This window comes from Megalopta genalis, unplaced genomic scaffold (assembly GCF_051020955.1).
Source record: "Megalopta genalis isolate 19385.01 unplaced genomic scaffold, iyMegGena1_principal scaffold0023, whole genome shotgun sequence".
Classification (NCBI taxonomy): Eukaryota; Metazoa; Arthropoda; class Insecta; order Hymenoptera; family Halictidae; genus Megalopta; species Megalopta genalis.
The window spans coordinates 2,537,201-2,563,105 of NW_027476093.1; the positions used below are offsets into that span (position 1 = coordinate 2,537,201).

Genomic DNA, 25,905 nt, shown 5'->3' on the forward strand with positions numbered 1-25,905 from the left:
ATTAATCAACGTTCCGATATCCCGCCGATGATTTCTCGACGCAAGGACAACGTTAAAAGCAATCAAGGGAGATGTTTTAATGGTTCTTAATTTTATTCTTGCAGGAATACAAAATACTTATTTACAGATGGTTTCGTAAAGTAATAGTGGTAGATTCTTAAAAGGAATGTAGATATAGTAATAATAATACAATAATAGTAAATCTTAATGTAGTAATCTATATCAATTGTGAGCAAGAGCATCCTTTGGATCATCTTCAGAAATATTTCTCGTCGTTTACTTCTAAGCTGCTAATGTTTGATGATATTAATTATTACTGGGACATTCCTTGTCAAAAGTATACGAGAATGCTTCTCACAATTTCTGACGACACCACTCGAACGTATAGTAACTTTATGTAACGAGAGTATAAAAAAATACGATATATCAATATATCATTTTGTCGCGCGGCTCGAATATCGAGCCCGACACGTACACAAAAGAAACGGGGTTCGTCGTTGAAACATCCGGCATGATCCACGGTGTGATCGCGTTGCGAACATCCCCCGACAAACAAAGAGAGAAAAAAGATACGGAAATCAACGACGTGACATGAAATGGCCCAATCGGTATATATAGATCGATGAAAGAAGAAAGGGGGGGAGGTAACGAGAAACGTAAATACATAGTTCGTACAACTATAGATCACCACGGCAGACGATGCAACATATAAAAATAGCATTATTTTCTTTCATTGCTTTTGTTACAGTTTTTTATTGAACTGTGAGCTATGTGAAATAATCTATTTTATATCCCTCGAGGCGAGGATACAATCGATTCTTAACCCGAACCCGGCGACATCCAGTTGAGGCAAAATCACCGATGATAAATAGGTAAAACGGAAGAAGCGACACTTGGACTCTGGGGCCCTGCTGCAGCGGCTAATTAGTTCTCGAACCGAGGCATCGTTTCGGTAGCCTGCAGGCACCGAGAACACGTGACTCGGATTAAGTTCGTATTTACGAGAGAAATCATCGATCGTCGTCGCGCCGAGATCGTTCGAAAATTAATGATCACCGGGATGGAAGGAAAGCAGCGTCTCCGAGAGGAAAAGGAAAACGAAGGGCGGCCCAGGAATTCGAAACCGAAACAATTTCTCGCAATCTCAACGATCTGTTTGCATGAAATGCAAATTCTTCTTGTCACGGTTGCGACCATCCTCGATATCGATGCTAATAGCGAAACGAATGTTATCGTTAACGTTATCGCGAAACCAATGTTCGATTATGCGCAAGCAAAAACCCTGATCGATCGCTCGTTTCGGTTCCGATATCGGCCGCGGTTCTCCGAGGAATATTCAGTAATGTCTCCCTTACTGACGCTCGGATTGTTCACTAAAATGGACAATTTGGGAAGAGCAGATACGATTGTTCGAGCCTCGCGGCTCGTTTTTATAATCGTGGACAATTTATAACTATAAAAGTAAACCGCAAGGCTCGAATAATCGTATCTCTCCTCTTCCCAAATTGTCCATTTTAGTGGACAATCTGAGCGTCGGTATGGGAGACATTACGTATCTTGGCGTTCGTGCGACAGGCGAAAAGCTCTTCGTCTCGAATTATCCCGGAGGATCCCGAGCGAAAGAAGAAAAGAAAAAGAAAAGCGCTCCGGGATGTCTCGTGCACGGAAAGCAGGTTTCGGCGAGCAGACGCGGCTGCTCGAGTGGATTTCGCGGGGGCTAAAAAAGCGGCCCACGACGATGCTCGTGCGTGGAACGCTTTGAAACGGCGGATGTGGCCCTCGCGGAGCGACCCGATTTTGCACGGCGCGATATTTCTGAAAACGACGCAACGTTACGGGGCGCATCCGAACCGCTTGTTCCTTCGGTTCTTTCACGGTGCGTCGAAAGGCTTTTGTTTCCGGTAGAGTTGCTTTTGAAAATGGTTGTAACAAAACAGCGACACTAAGGGGTCCCACGAGGAGAACAGGACTGAGAGATTGATTTTGCAATTGTGTGACGGAAAACGAGAGGTCGTGAAGCCGGGAGGACGTCTCGCAGCCAGGATTGTTCGACGCGTGAATCATGGTGTTTGTTCAGCGATTGAACGGCGGACAAATGTGATAGAACGTGACTGGGAGGACGTGTGAGACTACGGGAGGTATTATATGGCAAAGTTTTAATAAAATATGTTAACAGCGGTGATACACATTACACTGTACGAGAAATATAAAATAAACGGCACTCTAGAGCTGCTTAATAATTAACACGTAAACCAAATCGACTATAAATAATAATAATAATAAAAATAATCACGACGATCATCGTCGGCGTTACGACGATGTCCGACGAACGGTTAAGTCGAGCAAAAGAAATGTACACCTTAAGTATATAAAAAGATCTATCGCGTTCGATTACGCGAACGCACAGAAACTTATCTAAAAAAACTAAGGAAGAAAAAAAAAGAACGTATGCTCCTCGGTACACGTGATTATGCGCGGGCGACAGCATCCGCGTTTACGAATAATACGAATAATTAAAACGTAAGGAAACGATAAAGAGTAATTAAAGCACTGGGGCGCAACGCACGGATAAATGCATCGACTTACACGGCATAAACTCAATTAATATACATAACATTAAAATAAACATTTCTTTGGTCTCGTCGTTGCCTTCCTTTTTTCCTGGTCGTCACCGGTGCGAGTAAGAAAGAAAAGGAACGCTTCTCGTCTCGAGAAATCTAGTCCTCTGCGGGGGTGAAGGGTTCGCAAAACAAAACAAAATTCCACGGAGAGGAGGTAGGGGGGGCATTGGTCGGCGGGGTTGATGGGGGGTTGAAAGCGAAAGGGCAAATCCGTATCTCGTAGAAGCGGCGACGAAATCGTCGCGTTTCGTCTGTCGACTGCCGGAAACGTTGCAAAAATTGAAAAAAAAAACAAAAACGAATCGACAGATCATTGTATTTCTCCCTTTAACGTTTCCCTTTTGTACTTCACATTCTTGCGGCATTTCGATCGAAAGAATTCGCGACCGTTCGCAAACGCGCGCGCGTTTCTCTGCTCGACGAGAGTTTTGTTTCGTTTCGGTTTCTTCGACCAAGCCGTACAGTCGCGAACCTCTTCGATTACATCGCTCATAGGTTCTCGTGGCAAAAATGAAACTTTCTCCATTCGCGTTCACGGAGTATTTATCACGCGGCTGCAACGCGATCGAAACCCCGAGTAGCTCGGAGGCGTCGAAGGGAATGAGAAACGCGATTAGTCGACGGCTACGCTCGGAATAAGAAGGGGGGGGGAAGGGGTTGTTGGCACACTGTCGTTATCGAAGGGTAAATTTTCTGCCGCGTTCGTTCCTCGAAAGAATTTCTCTTTCTCTCACTCTCTCACGCATACACTCACGCTCGCTTATTTTCTCTCACTTCCTCTCTCTCTCTCTCTCTCTCTTCTTTTCTAAATTTGACTGTCTCGCTAACGGAAGATCTTGTGCGAATGCTGCGCGATCTTCTTTCACGGGCTTCGTTTTCGCGGCCAACCGATCTTTTAACGCTACAGGTACATGCGAGAAATTCGGGATTGAACTTCGGCTAAACCGATACGGAGGCGTGAAACGTGTTTCAGTTGTTCCTTGGAAGTCGACTATCATCGGACTGTTTGACCTGTTTGACCTGTTTAATACAGCCGCGTCCCCGAACCCCGACGCTCGTGCGATCGCAATCCAAAAAGAGTGAATTAAGCTTCGATTAATCTGTTCCGATACATTCGGGCTCGCGATTCGCAAACGAGGGAATAGAAGAGTCGAAGACGAACGACCTCCCTTTTTCTAATTAATTAATCAATGAGCTAGTTTCCCCGTGTGCGAATCGTGTCGGGGATTCTATTTTGTCGCGTCGAGCGACAAAGTTCGCAGCCGATTTTTCCGTATCGCGTCCGCGGCGATTCAATCTCCTCTTGGGCAGCGCGCGAGAACGATCGCACGGAAAAAACATCCCGGAAACAGCGACTGTTCTTCCTCCTCGTTGCCTTTCGTACGGAAATCTCAAGTAGTGTCTAGCTAAACGTTCGTTAGGCTATCGTACAAAGTAATGTACACTAAAAAGGGTGACTCGCTCGTTCGTAGTTCAAATCTCTAGAGTGAAATATATACATACACGGTGTTCCATCGGCCCTGATTCGCCTTTCGACCACCACACACGCGCGGTCCACTTGTGCGCTCGCGAACAATTTTGCCGATCCGGCGAAATCAACGATCCGACGCGACGAGAAACGAGCGTTTCGTTTTCGATCCGCAGCGATCGACCGGTTCGAGGGGAACTCGTATCGGAATAGTTTCGGTGGTGCTAGTGAAATCGACCGCGTAGAAAAAGGGGGAGGGGGGAGGTGAGTGGGCCACGTGCGAACGGATCGGTAAAAAGTAGTTATCAAACGGGAATAGTGTTTCGGCCCGAAGTTCGGCCCGGCTCGCCGCGCGAAGTTTGCCAATTCGCCGCGCGATGCTATCCGGAATGTACTGCCGCCCGTTCGCAACGGAAACTTCTCGCATTGATCGCGTTACGAAAGTTCCTTCTCGTTACATTTCTTCCGGATCGAGTTACCTTTTCATTCGGTTAATTTATTCTTCCTCGGAGCAGATATTCCCCGCGCGGAGCGCTTCCTCGACTTCGCTTGAAATTCCCGTACACGCCCCACCCGAGCAATGTCTCTCTAATTGACGCTCGGATTGTCCAGAAAAATGGGCGATTCAGGGAGGGGAGATACGATTGTTCGATCCTTGCGGTTCGTATTTATAGTCACGAATTGTCGACGACTATAAAAACGAGCTGCGAGGCTCGAATAATCGTATCTCCTCTTCCCAAATTGTCCATTTTTGTGCAGAATCTGAGCGTCAGTAAGGGAGACATTACTGTACATTGCAGTTCGCGCAGTTGTGCATTACGAACGCACAAATGGCTGCAGTTTAATCATCAAATATCGACAAGCACTATGAAAAATGTAAGATGCCGTTCTGTTGAATTGTTATTCAGCATTTTTGGCTCGTAAATACAGTAATGTCTCTCTTATTGACGCTCGGATTGTCCAGAAAAATGGGCGATTCAGAGAGGGGAGATACGATTGTTCGATCCTTGCGGTTCGTATTTATAGACACGAATTGTCGACAGCTATAAAAACGAGCTGCGAGGCTCGAATAATCGTATCTCCTCTTCCCAAATTGTCCATTTTTCTGCATAATCCAAGCGTCAGTAAGGGAGTCATTATTGTACAGTAATGTCTCCCTAACTGACGCCTCAGATTGCCCAAAAAACTGGACAATTATTCGTGCCTCGCAACTCGTTTTTGTAGTTGTTGACAATTCGTGGCTATAAAAATGAACCGCAAGGCTCGAATAATCGTATCTCCTCTTCCCAAATTATCCATTTTAGTGGACAATCCGAGCGTCACTTAGGGAGACATTATTGTACGTTGAATTTTGTCCATCGCGTCCGGGAGTTCTAAGCGAATTTTCCGAGTCGGCTCGCGGTTCCTTGAATTTTCGGATTCGACGGGCCGGTCAACGAAGAGAGCTCGTCTCGCAGGCAGGCCGAGCGCGATAATGAAATTCCATTGTGCGCGGGCTAATTGTACTAATTTTCGCGGAACGATTCGGTCCGGCGAGTGCCGTGACTATGCGCGAAACTAATGTTCCATTAAACGAGCCGTGCGGCGGGCACAAAAAGGCCAGCAGAAATAAAAGAACAAGCAAGATGATGATGAGGGTGGGGGGGGGGGAGATGATGGTAATAACGAGTTAATAACGAGCCCTATTCGCTGCAACGCTATCCCACCGCGGATATCACGAACCTCTCTCGTTATTATCGCGGACGTCCTGTCGTTCGCTCGCTTCTTTCGTCGTTTTCTGCGAGAGTGTTCGTTCGGAGCGAAGTCACGCGACTCTTGTATACATCGGCCAGACGAGCGCGAGCGCGGAACTTCCTGTCCGAATCGTTGGTCGATACCGTGCAATTCCAGTGATCGGTCGATTTCACGGTTGCAGTCTTTGTTTCCGCGTTTGCTTCTCATTGTCTCCGGCGGAGCAGCGAATCGTGGGTTCAATTTAAATGCGGATCGATGCAGTCGCGGCGAGACGTTCGCGACGACGAATCGTTCTCGAAGCTCGGATCGCGGCGCGTTTGTCGAAATTATTGGTCGGGGTCGCTGCTCGAAGAGAAAATAACGGATTAGCAGCGGTACGTTCGGTGGTCGCGGAATCGATCGAAAAAGAAACGCGCGTCCGTCCGTCGAAATTTCGTGGATCCAACCGGAGAAAAGAGGAGACGATCGGCACGAACCAGCGCTCCGCGAAACGGACAATTTAACGATGCTCTCTCGTGTTGCAACGGCGATCGCGGCTCTCGGATCGTCAAAGGTCTCGCGGTTCCGCTCGCTCGAAATTCCGCGAAAGAAGCTTAACATCGAGAAAAATATGGGGGTATATGTATATATATATATATATGCTATACGCGTGTCTCTCTCCTCTTCTATACATCATCGCTCAGTCGAATTAGAAATAGTTTTCGTACTTAGTAACGACGCGAGCTTCGCTTCGAAACGCAGTTCGCGCGACGGCTCGCGACAAAGTATGTATTCGTTTCCTAGAAATTCACTTTGCGTTTCAGTTCGCGAATCGGGTGGGTTCGGGTTTAGTTTAGGAGCGTGTGGGTGGAGGGGCACCGAAGGGGACACTCTCGATCGTTTTTAATAGAGCGCGGCCGCGCGCGCGTTATCCGATTCGCGCAGCGTGATTTACGTGCTTCTCGGCGATAGGATAGAGATTCCTTCTATTTCTTTTTTTTTCTTTTTTCGTTGCTTGTTTCCTTTCGTTTCGCGTTTTACGATCTAAGCCCCCAGCGTCGAAACGTTATTTACACTGGGAACAATGCCGCGGCACGTCCCATTGAAACGCCCGACTATGATTCTTCCAGTTGTTTCCAGGCCATCCCCGCGCCGGGGCACGTCGATTAAATCACTGAACGCAGCCGGTCGTGTCGCGTCCGCGAATAAAAACGACTGAATCGACGGATAAATTTTGCGAAATAGTTTGTAATAGGCCATAATTCCTAGTCGTAAAAGTATGAAATGTATCAACAAATTTGAAAAACTTCCCTCGCTCACCCTGTTAGGCAATATTTTTCCACTTTCTCTCGCTCTCTCTCTCTCTCTCTCTCTCTCTCACTCTCTCACTCACTCTCTCTCTCTCTCTCTCCCTCTCTCTTTCTCTCTTTCATTTCCGTTTTCCAATTCGCGCACTCGCGCAACAACGGAACGTACGATCGTTCGCTAGAGGACTCGTTTAGATTGCCTAAAAATTTCGCGTTTTACAACACAGCGTGACCAAGCCGCGAGTGTCGGGCTTCCTCGGGTCTACGAGACCGATCGCGAACGTTCGCCGCGCGGATAAACTTTCAATGAAAACAACGATCCCGGTAATTGCACGAAATGAAATGATTGCACTATAGAAAAATAAACTATTCGATGATGTACACCGTTATTTATGCTCTTTTATACGCGGACGAGGTTCCTCGAGCAACGCGAGGAACAGCGTCGCGGGAAGAGGATGATTAGCGTTCCGCTCGGTCCCGGAGGACAGCCCGACGCCCGGCTCTCTCTCTCTCTCTCTCTCTCTCTCGTTCCTTTCCTTGACTAAAGGCGAAGAAATCGATATAATTTAATTAATAATTGACAGATAACCAATTAATACGTATAGGATGGCCGCGCGGCAAGAAGGCGTAAATTCCTAAGATTCAAACGACATAAACTTTTCTAATTTTAACATCGCCTCGGGCCATCCAGTACATTGATTGTAATTACTTCCCGCAGTATACTTCGTTAACCTACTATCTTTATAATAGAAATCATGTGTCTGTATGTATAAGATTTCTCTCTTCTCTCTCGTTCCGGCTCATCCTCGTGCCGTAAATTGTTGCGTACGCGCTCCCTCTTCGGGATACAGTATGTCTCCCTTACTGACGCTCGAATTGTCCACGAAAATGGACAACTTGGGAAGTGGAGCCTTGCGAATTCGAGCCTTGCAGCTCGTTCTTATAGTTATTGAGAATCGGTAATTATAAAAAACGAGCTGCAAGGCTCGAACAATCGTATCTCCTCTTCCCAAATTGTCAATTTCAGTGGACAATCTGAGCGTCAGTAAGGGAGACATTACTGTACGACTATAGGCGAGCAACAATACGCCGCCGGCGTACTTGTATGTTTGGTGTACGCGCGCGCGCGCGCGCGCGCGCGCGCGCGCGTGTGTGTGTGTGTGTGTGTGTGTGTGTGTGTGTCTTCTTCCGCTTCTTCGTGAGTCTGTACAGTTCCGTCAAGCAAATTACACATTTACATGTGACGCGTCCGTGCGCGTACGCGCGCCCTTTTGAATTTCAATTCCCGCGTTTAGCGCGCCCGCACGCGCACTCGTCTTCGTTTGCGCGCTTCGAATGAGATTCTTGAAAAAACGCTCCCCTCGCATACGCTCTGTCTCTCGCTCTCTCTCTCTCTCTCTCTCTCTCTTTCTCTCTCTCTCGCAATCGGTCGCACACGCATACAAACTTTCCTCCATTTTAAATAGTTAACAGTAACATCAGCATGAACATTGTACAGAGTGGTAGATGTACAATAAGCCGGATTTCCGGCGGACAGTTCCCGGAGCACCGGAAACGCCGCTCCGTCGACGAGGTTGCGCGACGTCGCGGCCTCGAGAACGAGCGGGCCGAGCAACGCCGAAATCGAACACGCTTACAAGTGTAATAATACTACTCTGCACGATCTCGCTCGGGCCTGACCGCGGGTCCCGCCGTTGCGACGCCGCGAACGAAGGAACTGATCGTCGTTTCTTCGACGACTGGCTGCACTTACGCTCGATCGCGGAATGTGAGAACGGGTCCTCAATAGGAAGGAAGTATCGTAGCGAATACTGATTCTGTTTTTCCGATCTTCGACGACCGGGGCGGACCGGTTTTCCGGCGGGAACTGTCTGCCCGCGGGGGGTGTAGATCCGCGCGTAGAGCCGGATACGCGCGCAAACAGTGTTCCTCCTTTTTGTTTTTCTCATCTTTTGTTCACAGTTACAAAACTAACTAAATCTTACGAGATACGGTGAGCAATAATTCCAGATATGTACAGAAATTATGTTACAGACGTCACAATATAAAGATATCCTCTGGCAATACAAATGTATATTCGTTCTAGCCACGGAACGGCCGTCGGCGACGAGCAGCACGCTGTCGTCCGGTGGCCGTTCTCGCTCGTCGTTGACGCTCTGACACGCTCGCTCGAGTTTCTCCGTCGAGTTTTCTCTCTCCTTCGAGTTCGTTTCCGTCGATCACCGATCTGCCGCGCGAGCAATGCGCCGGTTCATACTCTGCAGCCTTCTCCCTCGGAATCGTTTTTTTTTCTTGTTTTTTTTAATAATTGATAGGCTACCCTGTTTCGTTATCGTAATCAAATGGTATTTGATCCTCGGTGAACGTAATCGCGACCTGAATCAGTGATGTCTTCTCGGTTCTTTTCTTTTCTTTTTCTTTTTCTTCTTTTTTTTTTTACAATCGTCGCACTTGCTTAAATCCGGGACCGTTGCGTCGATCGTCGAGGTTAAATTCGATCGATCGATCCCTCTCTTCATCCGTGAACCACGAACGTCCCGAACGAACAGAAAGAAACGAACCGATTTACAATTCCGAGCAAAATCAGGATAACTTAACAACGAGCGCAATCAAGCGAATACTTTTCGAATATTCTGCCTCCTCCTCGGATAAGTTTCGCCTAAAACTTCCCTCGCTTCGATAGTTCGCTTTTTGTTGTTGTTGTTGTTGTTGCTGTTATTTAGTTGTATAGTTATATAGTATATTTACAGGAAGCCGTTCTACTCGCGAACGAGCTTATTTCAATAGTGTTTTGCTCTCGTAGCGCCACCGAACTGTAGGCCCTATGTTCATATTGACAACAGGTGTATAATATATATTTATATCTATGTATGTATATATACATATACATATACACATACATATTCATATAACGTACACGTACACGTACACGTATACACATACGCATACATATACATATACGTATACGTATATATGTATGTACGAATATATACCTAATCATTTTAGCTATCTATTTTACAAACGTCGGCCCGGCGAACGCGTGGATCGTTTGACAAGCACGCGTTCGCGCCTAATCGAATCGTCAGGCCGCAAAGGAGACACGTGATCGCGGCGGGCCTTGTCGCACGAGTCCCGCGCGATCATCGGCGCTGTCGCGTTTGCTCTCTCCCGCTTTAGTGCGCTTTTATTTTTGCGAATACTGCGCGAGATCTATAACTTCGTATTTTCCTACAAATAAAAAAAGGCAGCGCGACACAGTAACGTCGAAGTAGCAGCCGAGACGTTGCCGGTCCGCGGCCGGGCGACGACGCGACGTCGCCGAAAAACGTTCGACGTCGCCGCGTCCGGGCCGGGCGTCCGTCTCGATATCACATATTCAAAAAAGCGAAATACCCGACGAAGCTTGTTTCGGCCGCGTGTTCGGTATCCCAAGGGAGCACGCGAACAACGCGCACACGCGTTCCTCCCCCGCGAAGTAGACCGCTACTTCGACCAACGACGACTCTCGCAACGAGCTCCGATCTGGTTCGCCTCGATTCGATCCGATCCGATCCGATTCCGCTCGATCGACTCGAGCCGATCCGATCCGATTTCTCGTCCTTCTTCGTTACTTCGAGCGAACCGCTTTAAATGCTTATCGAGATCTAAATTATGCGAATAAAAAGATTGTCGATACCGAGTGGTCTGTCCTCGTTCCGAAGAGCCCCTTCGATCTACGAACCTAATCACCGTCCCTCATCGTTCATCAACGTCCCTCGAACACAGTAGTCGTCTTTCGTCGACGTTCATTTTCCGCTCCGCCCGTCGACTCGAAACTGTCTCGCGTACACCGACCGTATTGCTTCTGTCCTCCGGATGTGTTGTCTCCCCCACTGGTGTCCAGCCACGGTGGCCGACCAGCATCGGGCGAATCAGGAAAATACGGCGTTCCCATGTCACGGAGGAGCCTTCTCTTCCTCTCGCCTTCAGTCTTCTTAAAATGGAACACCGTGCGCCGGAGACGGTCGATCGTTTCGCAAGAACTCGACCGGTGCACCACCGCGCCCGATACGCCTGCTCGTCCGGCTCCGTTCCGCGAAACCAGTCGCAGAGGATACACCCTGAATCTACGAAAGCCGAGCACCGGCTTCTCCATACACGTTCGGCTGCCGGCAGGTGCGTGTGTTCCTCTCGTTTTTGCCGAGGCTCGCCCGAGGCAGCGAGACCCTTATACGCCGCGAAGCGAGCCGGATCGCGGCTGTTCATTGAATAATCGCGGTATCGATTCCTGCGTAACCGGGAACGTGTCGGAATCCCTGTCGGCCGATGCCCGGCCGCTCGTGAATCCTGCTCGGCGTCGTCTCCGGAATACTAAAACCCGTCCCGTAGGTTTTCCTTTTGGTCAACAGTTTCGTGGCGACGTCGAAGCCAGCGAACTCCGCCAGCTCCAGCGACTCCTCCCGTCTGCCGGGGGTCGACCGCGACGCCAGGGGGTGTCTCTCCCAGGGGGCGCGCTCGTGATTACGGTCCCGTCTTGCCGGGATCCGAGCCTCGCTCGAAGGGTGCCAGCGCGCGATCGACGACTCGCGAAGCGGCCGCTCGGCGTCGATCCGATGACGCTCCTCGACCAGCTGCCGATGATCTCGGCTGGCCCTCCTCAGCTGCCGCAGCACCAACTCGATGTACCTGAGCGTCTCCCCGTTCTCGGCGATCCGCTGCGCTCGCCCCCTCGGCCGATACTTTTTATCGTGCTCTATCCCCAGCCTCGACTCTCCCAGCAGTCGTTCGATCTCCGACGCCGTCATGGAAGTTTGCTGATCGACGTCCTCGCTGCTCTCGAACATCTCCTGCCGGCAGTCGTGGTAGCTGCTCGCGTTCGAGGGAAACGTCCCCCGTGGCTTCGATATACTCGAGCTCGAGTACCGAGTCTCTTCGAGGGTTTGCCGGTGTCCAAAGACGGTGTTAATTAGGCCCGAACGTCGACGGTTCTAGTTCGGATAGACCCCCTGGCCTCATACATGCGTCGCTAACGTCCCCACCGCCGAGGTGCGTTTCACCGTCGCGACGCCGCCGTTCGGGCCGCCCGTGATGTAGTGCGCCGACAATGGAGCCTGGAAACCATGGACAATTGCGTGAAACAATGCGATATTAGCCGGCGCGTGATTCGTTTCGAATCGTTCGACGAAGTAGTAGTCTACCGCCGGGGCCTTTTGCTCGAGTAAAATCGTTACAGAACTTGACGTTCCATCGAGACACCGTCGAGCGAAAGCTTCGCGCTCCGGTTAGTCGATTTAGGCGATGTTACGCGTGGGCTAATCCCCTCCGGAACGGATCGCGAAACTTCCCATTATCCTTCCTACTCCTGCTCTCGGTTAAGTATTCCGATCGACGGATAAAGCGATAGCAAAACGAGAAGCCGGTATCGAACGAACTGGCTGATCGGAGCCGATTAGATCAACTCGGGGGCTATTCCCATAGGCGCAGAGATTTATCGGAACTAGTTCAGGTGAGCGTTGGAATGCACCTGGGGATGTCGCAACCGCGTCTCGGAATTTGACACACATTCGCTGTCATTGTACTAACCTGCGGCCCAGCGCCGTTCAAGGTATTCAAGCTATTCATTCTCATTGCTTGCGTGTAGGGTGGTGGTGCTGGCGTCACTCCCGGCACCGCCGTGTGTGGCGCGTGTCTCAGCTGCTCCGCCGCTGACATTCTATTGTTCCCGGGAAAAGAAAAACGATCAGACCCGCGATCGATCGCGACCGGCCAGCACGGCGAATCGATTTGTATCGCGGAATATATGAGCCGTTTATTTTGAAACTGGCATAAGTCACTTTGTTTTTAACACGAGATATTTAAGGGTTTGCGTTTTAACACGTTTCAAAATATGGATGCTAACTTTCGAGAAGATTTACTTGTATTTGTTATCTCAGGATATTGATATTTTCCGCAGTATAAATAATTTCGTATAAACATTAAAATGTCACCACTTTTCATTACGGTAAAGTGACTTATGCCACTTTTAAAATAAACGGCTCATATGGTGTCGCGAACGGAAAGTAGGTAACGTCTCTCTAACCGACGCACGGATTGTGCAGAAAACTAGACAATTTGGGAAGAGGTGATGTTAACTAACGTTGCTGTTTTAATTGTATTTGAAACATATTTTCTGATCTACGATGTTTCTGTTTTATATGATTCTATGATTTATCGCGATTTATGCATATGGAAGCTTATTGGCGAGTACAAAACTTTCAATTTTAACAGTCTTTTAGATATAAACGAGTCTGATACTGTTACGGTTATTTTGAGAAATAGTATAGCAATTTTTAGTGGCGCCTCAGAGTCGTCGCTCGAGTGCAAATGATAAGATTATTCGATCCTTGCGGTTCGTTTTTATAGTTACGAATTGTCAACAATTATAAAAACGAGCCGCAAGGCTCGAACAATCGTATCTTCTCCTCCGAAATTGTCCATTTTTCTGCACAATCTGTGCGTCAATTAGAGAGACATTACTGTATATCGCACGCACAATGGGGGTGAAGTGACGAAGTTCTGTCAAAATCAAAGAACTCTTTATAGAAATGAAATAAGGCAATGATATTCTTTCTTTAAATTAAAGCTGATATGTTGCAGAATAATGGAAAAGGGGAGAGAATGCAGTGTAAATATTTTTTAACCTTGAAAATTTATGTTAACCTTAAATTCTGCATCATTTCTTGTATATTTTGACACGTTGATTTTAAATCCCATCGCAAAATTCATTTGCCACTCTAAGATCTTGAAAAAAATCAGTAATCTGATTACAGTTGCAAAGAGGGTTGTACCTAATTTTGATATCCTCTTTTCAAGCTTAAAACTAGATTCAAATGCACCAATATAATTGGTGTGCCATACGTTTAATCCTTTGCACTCGAAGCCAATGTAACTGTAAATCTAAATTAATTTTTCTGACTTACGGTATTTCCATTTTATACGACAAAGTGCATTTTATGCACACGAAATTTATAGTCTTGCGACTCGTACAACAATTAGACTTTTAACAATGTCTTTACACGTCTAGACTTTTATAATATAAAAGTTACCTTGGAACGTGATGTAATAATTTTAATGGTGCCCCAGAGTCACCGCTCGAGTGCAAAGGGTTAATATTTTCTTTGAATTTTACGATTTTGCATTTAGAACCCCTTTAGCACAGAGAATCATCCAGAACGAACAACATTTTCTACTCGGAAGCTCTAAAGCGTTGTTAGTTCTTTTCAACTATATGGAACGCGATGTAATAATTTTAACGGTGCCCCAGAGTCTCACCGCTCGAGTGCAAAGGGTTAATATTTCCTTCGAATTTTACGATTTTGCATTTAGAATCCTGTTAGCACAGAGAATCATCCAGAACGAACAACATTTTCTATTCGGAAGCTCTAAAGCGTTGTCAGTTCTTTTCAACTATAAAAAATGAAACGTAAGAAATTGAATTTCGGCCGTGAAACATGGAACGCTGGGCGTCGATCGTGGGGGCATGGAATTACGCGCGCACCGATTTGCTCGATTAATATTAAAACTCTTGCGAGGCCCGGCCCGGAGGCAGCGTTATAAATATTCAAGACGGACGATTGATAATTTACAGGGCGCGCGATTAATCCGTAGGAACGATTGTACACGGGGCGCCGGTGAAATCCGTTGATCGATACGCCGTAAATATTGTAACGTTAACGCGCCACATTTTATAATGTGTCGTCGACAGGGGCGGCACCGTTCGCGCGCCCGTTGTTCCAATATTGCTCGTTCCGTCGGACGTGTCCCGGTTCCACGTAACGTCACGTTCCATTGTCTCTCCTTTCGCAGTCGTCCGGTGTCCTTCCTCTCTTCCGCTACGCGGGGAGAGATAGAGAGAGAGAGAGAGGATCGGATGGACGGGCTATAACTCGATCGTCTTCGGTAGAATTCGCGCGCTCCTTTGTGGGATTACCGCGTCAAAACACAATTACAGCTGGTCAAAGGTTCCTCTATTATAGCGTGTCGAACTAGATTGCAGACTCGGTGACAGAGAGGCGCGGCGCTGTTTCATCGGGAGAACCGAGAGCTCCCTGGAAGTTTACCTGAGGTAGGGGTTCCCGTACGTTGCGGAGAAACGAGGGTCGATCGCGGGAGTTGCCTGCGGACTCGAGGTGCCCAGGTTCGCGGAACTCAGGCCGATCTTCTTCGAGGCGAGGATCCCGCCCGACGGTATCCTGCTTAAGGATTCCCGCGACGCACCCACGCCTTGCGTCGTGGGCGGCATGTAGTCGCGGGTGTAGTCTACGTACGGCACGTAACCGTTGTTGTTACTGCCGTCCTGCAACAAGGAAAACCGTGAACGTTAGCGAGAAACGCGACGCCCTTTTTTTTCCCCGAACGGGTGTATCGACTATCATCGTGGCAGTGACCCGCCGGTGCTCCACTTTCGTTAAGACTCTTTTCTTGTTTCTGATACGCAAACTTCCCGCGCCGTTGTCGATGGGACACGAAAACCGGAATATGTAAACGGAAGAGGAATTAATCCCCCCCGGGCATGACACCGGCGTGCGCGCTGCGCAAACTTCCGCGTGTGCTAGATATTAGCACAGCGTACCGATCCGTGAATTTTCCTACGCGACTCGAAATTGTTGTTCGACGCGGACAGAATTCGTAAATCGGAGACGTTCTCGGGATCGAATAAATGGCCGACTCGAAATATACAGGCTGTCCCAAAAATGTCTCGGAAGTGGCGGGTTCCTCGGGTCAATTGAAGCAACTTTTTCCTTTACAAAAATGTTCTCCGAGGCGCCGTTAACGAGTTATTAACGAAAAACGCCGACCAATGAGAGGCGAGCTCGGCTGGCGCGAGGCGACCGAGCCAACGAGCGGAACTGGGCGTCGCGCGCTCGCTGGCTGCGCCGCCTCGCGCTAGCCGAGCTCGCCTCTCATTGGTCGGCGTTTTTCGTTAATAACTCGTTAACGGTGCCTCGGAGAAAATTTTTGTAAAGGAAGAAGTTGCTTCAAATGATCTGAGGAACATTTCCGCGAGGGACACCCTGTAGCAGCTGGGATATCTGCAGTTCTTCTTTCGCAGAAAGGTTCACCGGATTTTCACGTAACACGAAAATCAAAGAAACGACGGTGAAAATGAAATGTTGGCGAACCAGATTAGTCGTACAAAGAGCGAAGTTAATATGAGACGCGAACAAGAGAAACAGATTGTCTGCCTTTTATAATAGGAATTATTAATTATGAGTTGTTTGTAGCCTGCGAATATCTCCGGCGTTTCGCGCACTAGGGCTGGAGATGGCAAAAGGGTTGAAATAAATTCTCGCAGGGCGTTTCCAATTTAGATAGCACGTTTCGCAGCGCGCTCTTGGGACCGACGGCTTTTGTTCGCCGCGATACGGAGGACGTAAAGTAATCCGAATCCGTCAAAGTAGCGAAAAACACGGCGGATAAGTTCACTTACGTTATTCTTCGGCGGGAACGACGGTTCCGTGTAATCGGCGCTGTAACGATAACCCAGCGGATTCGGAACAGGCCCGGCCAGTGCCAATGCGTTCACGCCTCTCGTGCTTCCTTCGCCCTCGCTGTCAAGTGCTGTCACGCTCTCCGCGTTGCTGACACTCGAGCCCGCTCGAATATCCGCTTTGACATCCGAGAGGTTACTGCTTCTGTCACTCTCTCGATATCGATCAGCGTTCGAATCTGTTTCTTCTGTAGAATCACCGAAAAACAAACCAGCCGAGTCAGCGGCGGGTTCGACGACAGGATTTTGTTAATGTCACTTTTACCGACTTTTCCCGGCTATCGAACGCGCTGCTCGGCGGAATCGACGCAACCAAATGCGGTGGATATAACTTTACGTTTCATTTACTGGAAACTTGTTGGATAGACTTGTCCGAGATTTGTCCAAGTACTTTTTAGATTCGATAATGGGTTTTTAAATAATAATCTTGGCGGAAGTTAAATTATTGTAACTTTTCAACTGTGGCACGTTCGCTGCGTTTCAGGAATACAGTAATGTCTCCCTAATTGACGCTCAGATTGTGCACAGAAATGGACAATTTGGAAAGAGGAGATACGATTATTCGAGCCTTGCAGCTCGTTTTTATAGTTCTTGACAATTCGTAACTATAAAAACTAACCGCAGGACTCGAATAAAAATCGTATCTCCTCTTTCGAAATTGTCTATTTTTATGAACAATCTCAGCATCAATTAGAGAGACATTAACTGTAGTTCTCAATAATCTCGGTAATTTATATGCATATTTCATCGGAATCGCTTAACGTTGTTATTAATTACAAGCAATTAAAGATAGCGTTGAGTTTTTACGAGTCTAGAGATTTTAATATCTTTCAGTGTCTGCTGCAGGCTCGGATAAAAAAGAGTTGGAAAAATATCATTTTTCAATTTTTTCATCATGCCATCCAATTGGAATTTTTGAATACAATTTTTCAGGCATTGTCCAGTGAACTAATTTAACCTAGAAGTTGCTTGGTCCAATTAAAAAAATAGTTATCCTATTCTATTCAAATATATAAAATAGTTTTAAACAATGACCGAATATTTTCGTGACCGACCATATGTAAAACGGTAGGATTTGAAAAGGGAAAGCTAGATAGCGGTTCGCGATTCGAAAGGTAACGCAAGTCCCGGTGGCTGTTTTTGCGGACCGATAACCGGCGTTCAATGTTGGTAACGACAACAACGTTCCGAACAATGAACAAGCCGCATGTTGCGCCGACTCCACCCTTTCAGTTGCGGATTAAGCGCAACGTATCGGGCTCGTTTGCATTCAATAACCTATCCTTCATCCGCGGAACATTTTTCCGCATCGTTAGCGATAGATGCCGCCGATAACGGCGCCGTGTGTCGCCTCGGAAGAACGTCGGCGACGGGCGAAAATTACGAAACGGCGAGTCACGAACTCGAAAACAATGGAAAATTGCGGGGCGGCTTGACTAATGGCGGTATAATTCATTCGAACATGATATTCCACTCACGCATATCAGTCTCCTGAGTCTGTGCTGTCCTCGGCCGCGGCTGTTTGATGCGGTCGCGACACTGCAGAATTAGTATAATGATCACGCCAATCAGGATCACGCAGACGACCAATCCGCCGATGATGAGAATCAGTTGCCAATCGACTGGAATCAACGCTAAGCGTCACGTTTGGTTAAAATCTCGAGTATTTAGCTCGGCGAGTTAGGGCGACATTTGTGTTCTTCTCCTCTTTTCGGTGTCTGTGTGTTGTCGTTTCGTGAAAACAGGAAAAAAGGAAAACGAACGGATACGGCCGGACAGGGAGGGGGGAGAATAAAATTCGGTAGCCGCGGCTGCGACCGACTGCTTAACGAGTCCGGCTAAATTTTACAAAGTGTACGCAAAATGTGCGTGGCGCGGCGCGTGTCGCTTAATTGAATCCCGCGAAATTTACGGTGTAACGCACACATCGGCGGAACTTTATAAAACGGTCGCCTGAATTATTTAATATAACGAATACAGATCGTTCGAAGCAATTTGCGCGAATATTCGGAGCCCGGCGACGAATTTTCCGAATAACTTGCGCCGGTTATATGTCCGGTGAATGGATAGGATTGAAAAAGGGACGAATCCGTGTCCGCGAATATGAATAAAAAGCGCGGGGGATATCCTTTTTTCCCCCCCTCGAGAGGCTCGATTTTGCTCTTTCGATTCGCCCGGTTAATGCTTCCGGTCGTTAATTGCTCCATCTACCACCGACCCGCGTCCGCGGCGGCGCGCTTTTTCTTTCCCAAGGATCCGGGAGATAGCGAAGAACTGGTTCAGAAATTCCTTGCGGAAACACATTTTTTCGCGGAGCGTCGATCGCGTCGTAATTTACGGCGAACACCGGACAGAACCCGTGGAGATTTTCTACCGAGACCAACGCGGCGGGAAATCCGGGTTCTGCAACTAGGCAGCTAGCAGGGTTCCGCGCGTGTACCGCGTCGGAATCTGTTTAGTTCGGAGTTGCTCCGTGCTAATGCGTTCGCGGGCTTAGCCTGTCCCGAACGGATTGAACGAACCGCCGAAAATAGAATCTAAGAGGTCCCCGGAGCTAGGCGCCGAGAGAACGGTCGTCTATACAGGGTGTCCCAAGAATGTCTCGGAATCCGAGAATGGGAGGTTTCTGAGGTCATTTGAAGCAATTTTTTCCTTTGCGAAAATGTTCTACGAGGCTTCGTTTACGAGTTATTAACGAAAAACGGTGACCAATGAGAGGCGAGATGAGTTGGCGCTTAGCGGCCGAGCCAGTGAGCGGAACTGCCGATCACGCCAGCCGAGCTCGCTTCTCATTGGTCAGTGATTTTTCGTTGATAACTCGTAAACAAAGCCTCGTAGAACATTTTCGCTAAGGAAAAAGTTACTTCAAACGATCCCAGGAACTTCTCATTTCCGAATTGCGAGACATTTTTGCGAGACATTTCTTGGACACCCTGTATATCTCTTTGAAAATTTGCTCGCGCGTTCCGCGAAGCGTTCTCCTCGGCATATTGCAGCGTTCGCTCGCGCCGAAGGTTCAACGTCGAACCGACCGTGTTCCAGTCTCCCCAGCCGCGCTTACGTCGCTGCAAAAAACGGGATCGCTCGATCGGATGGATCAGATACCTGGGGGCGTTCTCCCCGAAAAATGCAAAATCAGCGACGGGCGCGGTCGCTCCACGGGATCGAGATCCCGTCATTGCGTTTTCATTTGCTCGTGAAAAAGGGTCGATCGAAACGCGGCCGTAACCAGAATTCGCCGCGTTTTCCGCGGCTGCGACCCTTGTTCTCGGCTCGGGATTCCTTCGTTTCTCGGTCGCGGACGCTTCGAGCGTTTTTCGAACCGAGAACGCTGCCAATTCCGCGTGTATCGCGTCGAAAAAACGCGAAATTACGAGCTGTCGGAGGAACACGGAATAGACGAAAGATGGAGGGAGAAGGGGAATCGTGGGCGTTTGGGTGCGCGTACGTGTGTGTGCTGTATAATTTGCGTGTACGTGTGCTAGAGAGAGCGAGAGAGAGAGTGTGTGTGTGTGTGTGTGCGAGTGTGCGAGTGGGGGAGTGATAAAGAGGGAAAAAGTTCGGTCATAATGGATATGAACTTACTGTGTGCCGTCAGCTTGATTATGACGGAATCCATGCCGAAGCTATTCGTGACCGTGCAGTTGTAATCCCCGAAGTACGTAGATATGGGATCAAGCAGTGTGACAGTGCTGACGACCCTCTCGGCGGTGTATTCCTCTTGCACGTAGAAAGGCGTATTGTTCGACGAGAAATTGAGCTCGCGACCGGCGAAGCTCCATACCACCGAGTCCGCTTTTGGCACAGATATCGCTGTACACTTCACCTGCGAAATCGAGGAAGAACAGTCGAATGAAAAAGGCCTCCGGTTCGACGCTTGTCCTCTATGCCGCCGGATCGACCGATCCGTACATCGTATTTCGTTTTAGATCTTTGCTCGTCGCGCATCGACAACGGCGATCGGCGGCAAATAAAAGATAGAAAAGTGCGGCAATAATAAAAAAAATAACAAGAAGAAGAAGAAGAATCGAAGAAGGATTCCGTCTGTGAAATATACAGGGCGTCCCAAAAATGTCTCGCAATCCGAAAGTAGGGAATTCCTGAGGCGATTTGAAGCAACTTTTTCCTTAGCGAAAATGTTCTACGACGCTTCGTTTACGAGTTATTCACGAAAAACAGTGACCAATGAGCGGAACTGGGCTCCGTGCGCTCGATGACTCGCTCCGCCTCACCAGCTCGCTTCTCATTGGTCAGTAATTTTTCGTTGATAACTCGTAAACAAAGCCTCGTAGAACATTTTCGCTAAAGAAAAAGTTGCTTCAAATCACCTCAGGAATCCCCTACTTTCGGATCGAGAGACACCCTGTACATATCGACGAGCGTACCACGGTCATGGCCGGCATATTTTCGCATACTTTCTATAAAAATGTCCGGCCCAAAATCCTGCGGGCGAAGTTACGAGGGCGTGAATCGGGACCGGCGGTGTTCTCGTCGGTTTTTACGGGACATCGGGAAACGGCACCGCAAAATAAACGTCCGGCGATCGACGACGCTGGGTTCGAAGGCGGTTCGTTCGATCGGTACGTGTCGAAGAAGGATTTTGACGCGGGAACGGCGGCGACCAAAGGGAATCGAGGAAGAATACCTTGACGACTCCCTCGTCGGGCACATACTGGACCCTCTGCGACTCGATGCTCGGCGGCGCTCGGATGTAGATGTTCGCGTAGCCCGTCAATTTCGGGAAGCCGGGCACGTAAGCTTTGCAGAAGTACCGTCCGGCTGTCTCGTGATCCACGGCGACGCTTATGTTCGGCGTAGAGGCGACCTGTCGCTCCGAGTCCTCGTGGTACCAGCGTATCTCCGGGGTCGGGTTCCCATCGACGTTGCATTGCAAGATTTCCTTGGCGCCGTATTGCGTCTCCACCGAGACCGGTGGGTGTCGAAACTGCGGCCCGTCTGCGGAATTGAATTTTGACCTCCGGCAATCCCTCGAGATTGATGCGACAGCGTGGTAAGCGAGGCGAGAGACAGAGCTAGGCAGAGTGCGAGAACGAGAGAGAAAAAGAGAGAGAGAGAGAGATAGAGAGGAAAAGAGAGGCTGAGATGGGAGAGAAGGAGCGCCGCGAGATCGCTTCTCTACGGGCGCGCGTCTCTGCCGCCATTTTCTGCAACGTTACGCGGGATCACGTTCGCCGTTCTCGGGCCAGAGAAGGCAACCATAAATCGCGAAGACGCTCCAAAAATACACGGACAAATGCTCCCTGAAGAGGTCCAATTTATCCTCCTCCTCCTCCGGGTCTTTTGACAAGCGCGATCTCGAATTTCGCTGATGCCCCCGCGCGCGAGAAGCTCACGAAACTGGATCCCCCGGTTAAATAGCCGGGCGAAACGGTATCGGAGCGGGCCGACGGACGGGCGCAGCAGATTATGGGGAAGAAAGGGCGAGTCAGCGAATAGTAATGCGTGGATTCGGCCTCGGAGTAACCGTAACGCTCCGCGTCTGTCGCGGAGAATTTCGTGATTCTACGCGAGCGGTATCATCCGCGGGAAATTATTCCGATCCTCCGAGCCGAAAATTTTGCCGGCGGCCGAGGCCGGCGCACTCACAGGTTATATCCAGGGTCTCGGTGTCCTCGCTTTTCCCGACGTCGTTGTGGACCTCGCACTTTACGATCGCGTCGTGAAGATCGCGGGTCGCATTGTGGATGATCATCTCCGTGGTGTAGTCCCCGATGACCTTCTTCTCGTTGATAAACCACCTGGGAACAGAGAGAGAGCAAGAGGATAGGCCGGCGAGTGTGTAATTGCACGATAATATGCGAGGCTCTCCGGCAAAAAGAGGCCACCGGCGCGGCGGTCGACCAGCCAGCGGTGAAAAAAGCTCCGCGGATAATTATGCATTTTTTAATATTCTCTGTTCGTACCGGCGCGGCGCGGCGCGACGCGGCGCGACCCTGCTCTCTTTCTCTTTTCACCGACGCCGTTCATTTCTCGCTCCGTAATCCGTTTTTCCGAACCGTCTCCGTATATTTGCGGCCGCGGAGCGAAACGGTCCGTCGCATTTCTTCAAAATCCGAGCGTATATCATGCTTAAACGCGAAATGCCAGAACTTCCGTTTCCGCTAACGGCAAATCCAATTCATTTATCCGGCGAAACGAAACTTGAGAAAGTCGTAGCTCCGTCGTAGTCGATAGCTTTTTTTCAGACCCGTGCAATCGTTGATAAAAAGTACTTTAACCGCGACTTGTCGTCTGCTAAGAAGCCGTTTCCAAACGAACGAGGCGACGTGACTGTTGTACGTTCAGATTTTGTGGACGAGTGGAGAGAAGATCGACTAGATCTTTCCCAAAAGTATTCTCGAGTGTTTAATAAAAAGCAGGTACCGAGCAATTAGGGGTGACTCTTAGGAGCACCTTTAACGATTGTTTACAAGCCGATGGTCAATTTGAGAGAATTTACATCAAATTTTGAAAAAATTCGTTCCCTATTATTTAGTTCTTCACTTCTAAAGTGTACCAAACGGCACAATAAATTTATATAAGCCTTTAGAACTTCTTGTAAAATGCATCGATGAACAAATTTTTATGCTGGTTTCGAAACGTTTGCTTATGCAGAATATAGTTCATAATCAATAAAAGTTGAAAAACAATTACTAATTGTTCTTTTATATGTGTAATTTCATCAGGTTACGATTCCAAGTTTCTGTGCAACCATTTTTATACTTACAGTAATGTCTCTATAATTGACGCCCAAATTGCGCACAAAAATGGACAATATGGGAAGAGGAGATACGATTATTCGAGCCTTGCGGTTTATTTTTATAGTTATAAATTGTCCACAATTATAAAAACGAGCCGCAAGACTCGAATAATCGTATCAGCTCTTCCCAAATTATCCAATTTAGTGGACAATCTGAGCATCAGTAAGGGAGACATTACTGTATATGGCTACTAAATGTATTATTATGAGTATCATTAGTCTCGGAACAAGAATAAATATTGGGTTGGCAACTAAGTAATTGCCGATTTCAGTTCTAGATGTCTCTCACTCCCATTTTTATGATATCCGTAAATGTTATATTATAAAACTATTATTATTATTATTATGTTATTTTTATTATTCGTGAATGTTAGCAACTGGACAAATTGAATGCAGCGGTCAAGGAAAAGCGTCCAGAATTGGTCCATCGTAAAGGTGTCATTTTCCAGCAGGACAATGCTAGATCGCACACGTCTTTGTTCACTCGGCAAAAATTGATGGATATTGGTTGGGAATTGATGTTACACCCACCATATAGTCCTGATCTCGCGCCATCGGATTACCACTTATTTCGATCCCTGGACAACTCTCTTTATGGTAAAACTTTTAATGACGATGACGCTGTAAAATCTCACTTAACTCAGGTTTTGGCCGAAAAGGATTAGACTTTTTACGAGCGTGGAATTTTCAAGTTGTCAAAGAGATGGCAAAAGGTCATCGAACAAAATGGAAAATACATTACAGATTAAACTTCGTTCCAAGTAAAAAAAATTTGTTATTTCATTGAACAAATCGGCAATTACTTTAGTTGCCAACCCAATAGTATATCTATTTCCTGGCATGACCTTTTTTCACCTAGATCGTCCATTTGTCCCACTGTGGTCTCTTGCGACACGTTGCAATTATTTGTCACAATTAATCGGTGAATCTGCTCTTTTTAACGAAGCACCGTACTTTCAGAAATATTAAACGGTCTTTTTATAGAAATTTTGTCACAATCGAAACTTCATCGCGGCTTGTACAGACTCGAGAACAGCAGCAAGGTTGTTTCAAGTTCAGAATTAGAACACGCATTCATTTCGAGATACTGACACCGAATCGAGATTTCGTATGGCGATACAACGGACCCGTGACCGCGTTAAAGAAAAGGGTTGCGCCGGAGTATTGAAAATCGCGGCGAGATTGACGCCGCGGAATTGTGCGCCGCGAGAAAATCACGGGACGTCGGATGTTTTGTCTCCCCATTCATAGCTGCCTCCTACGGCTGTCATTTCTTTCGTCGATCGATACGAATTTCCGAGTCGACAAAAGGAACAAAGACGCGGAAACGATAACCTCTCTCGAATTAGTTCCGGGAGTAGCGTCCCCGGAGCGATCTTCCTCGAGATCGTAGTTTATGCTCTCGTCCCGGGCACCGCGCGGCATCGTATCGGCGTCGCGAGATTTATATCGGTCGCCGATGGAAAAATCGATGGGAAGGACGACAAGAATCGTTTCGAATGGTAATAAACGAGAAGAGCGGCTCCGAAGTACAGTAATGTCTCCCTAATTGACGCTCAGGTTGTCCACAAAAATGGACAATTTTGGGAGAAGAGAGACGATTATTCGAGCCTCGCGGTTTACTTTTATAGTTATATATTGTCCACAATTGTAAAAAAGAGCCGCAAGGCTCGAACAATCGTATCTCTTCTTCCCAAATTGTCCATTCTAGTGGACAATCTGAGCGTCAGTAAAGGAGGCATTACTGTAGTAGTTGAGCGTCAGTAAGGAAGACATTACTGTAGTAGTCAAGCGTCAGTAAGGGAGACATTACCGTAACGCGTGGGACAAGCGTGGCAATCGACGGATTTCGCGTGTCTTCAGCGAAAACTACAGTGGACACTCTCTCGTCCGACGGTTTATTTTTGTAATACTATATTTTGTAATACCTATCCTAGGAAGATGATAACAATTTTATTATGTCCGCTTTAAAAGAAGCCGCGATGCCAGTGAAAAAGTTGATCTGTCATAGATCTTCATTTATTCGCTCTGTTTATTAGACCTAATCTTTTCTTTGCTTGTATAGTTTTCATCAATTGTTATGGTATATTTCTTCGTACCAGTTCTTTTACCATCTCATACAGCATCGTTCTCGTTCTATTCTTTTGCATGTTTATGACTTTGTATGTTCGTTAAGTGCTGAATAAGTAAGTAAATAAGTAAATAAATAAATAAATAAACAAGCAAATAAATAAATATATACGAGCAGGCATTATTAGGAGTCTATATTCGGGCATTTTGATGCCCGATAATCACGCGTGCTCGCGATACCGTGATTCTTCGTCGCAAGGTATCGACGCTGGTTGAGCAGGTTCACGACCCATCGTCCCTAGTTACGACGGACCTCCATCAAAATCGCGTCGCTAATAGCTACACAGAGAATACAGGGGGGCACGGGAACGAGTTTTATTATTTTGCACGGTAGCGAACGACGCGAAGTTCCATCGTAAACGAGTCTCGATCACGGGGGGGTAGGGGGCCGCGAACGT

The 25,905-nt window shown here is 47.8% G+C and overlaps 1 protein-coding gene across 4 annotated transcripts in view; it reads right to left on the reverse strand.

Moving 5' to 3' along the window:
• Positions 1 to 72: 72 nt before the first annotated feature.
• Positions 73 to 25,905, reverse strand: part of LOC117217765 (irregular chiasm C-roughest protein) — a 263,272-nt gene continuing 237,439 nt past the window's right edge. For 3 of the 4 annotated variants that reach the window (XM_033465596.2, XM_076527481.1, XM_033465598.2), the window contains 8 exons: positions 22,225 to 22,376; positions 21,263 to 21,573; positions 20,203 to 20,443; positions 18,096 to 18,251; positions 16,558 to 16,805; positions 15,188 to 15,423; positions 12,672 to 12,801; positions 73 to 12,199 (listed from right to left, as the gene is read on the reverse strand). In XM_033465596.2, coding sequence (XP_033321487.1) covers positions 12,101 to 12,199; positions 12,672 to 12,801; positions 15,188 to 15,423; positions 16,558 to 16,805; positions 18,096 to 18,251; positions 20,203 to 20,443; positions 21,263 to 21,573; positions 22,225 to 22,376 — 1,573 coding nt within the window. In that variant the 3' untranslated portion in view covers positions 73 to 12,100. The remainder of the gene's footprint in view (positions 12,200 to 12,671; positions 12,802 to 15,187; positions 15,424 to 16,557; positions 16,806 to 18,095; positions 18,252 to 20,202; positions 20,444 to 21,262; positions 21,574 to 22,224; positions 22,377 to 25,905) is intronic. The other variant, XM_033465597.2, reaches the window with a different exon arrangement.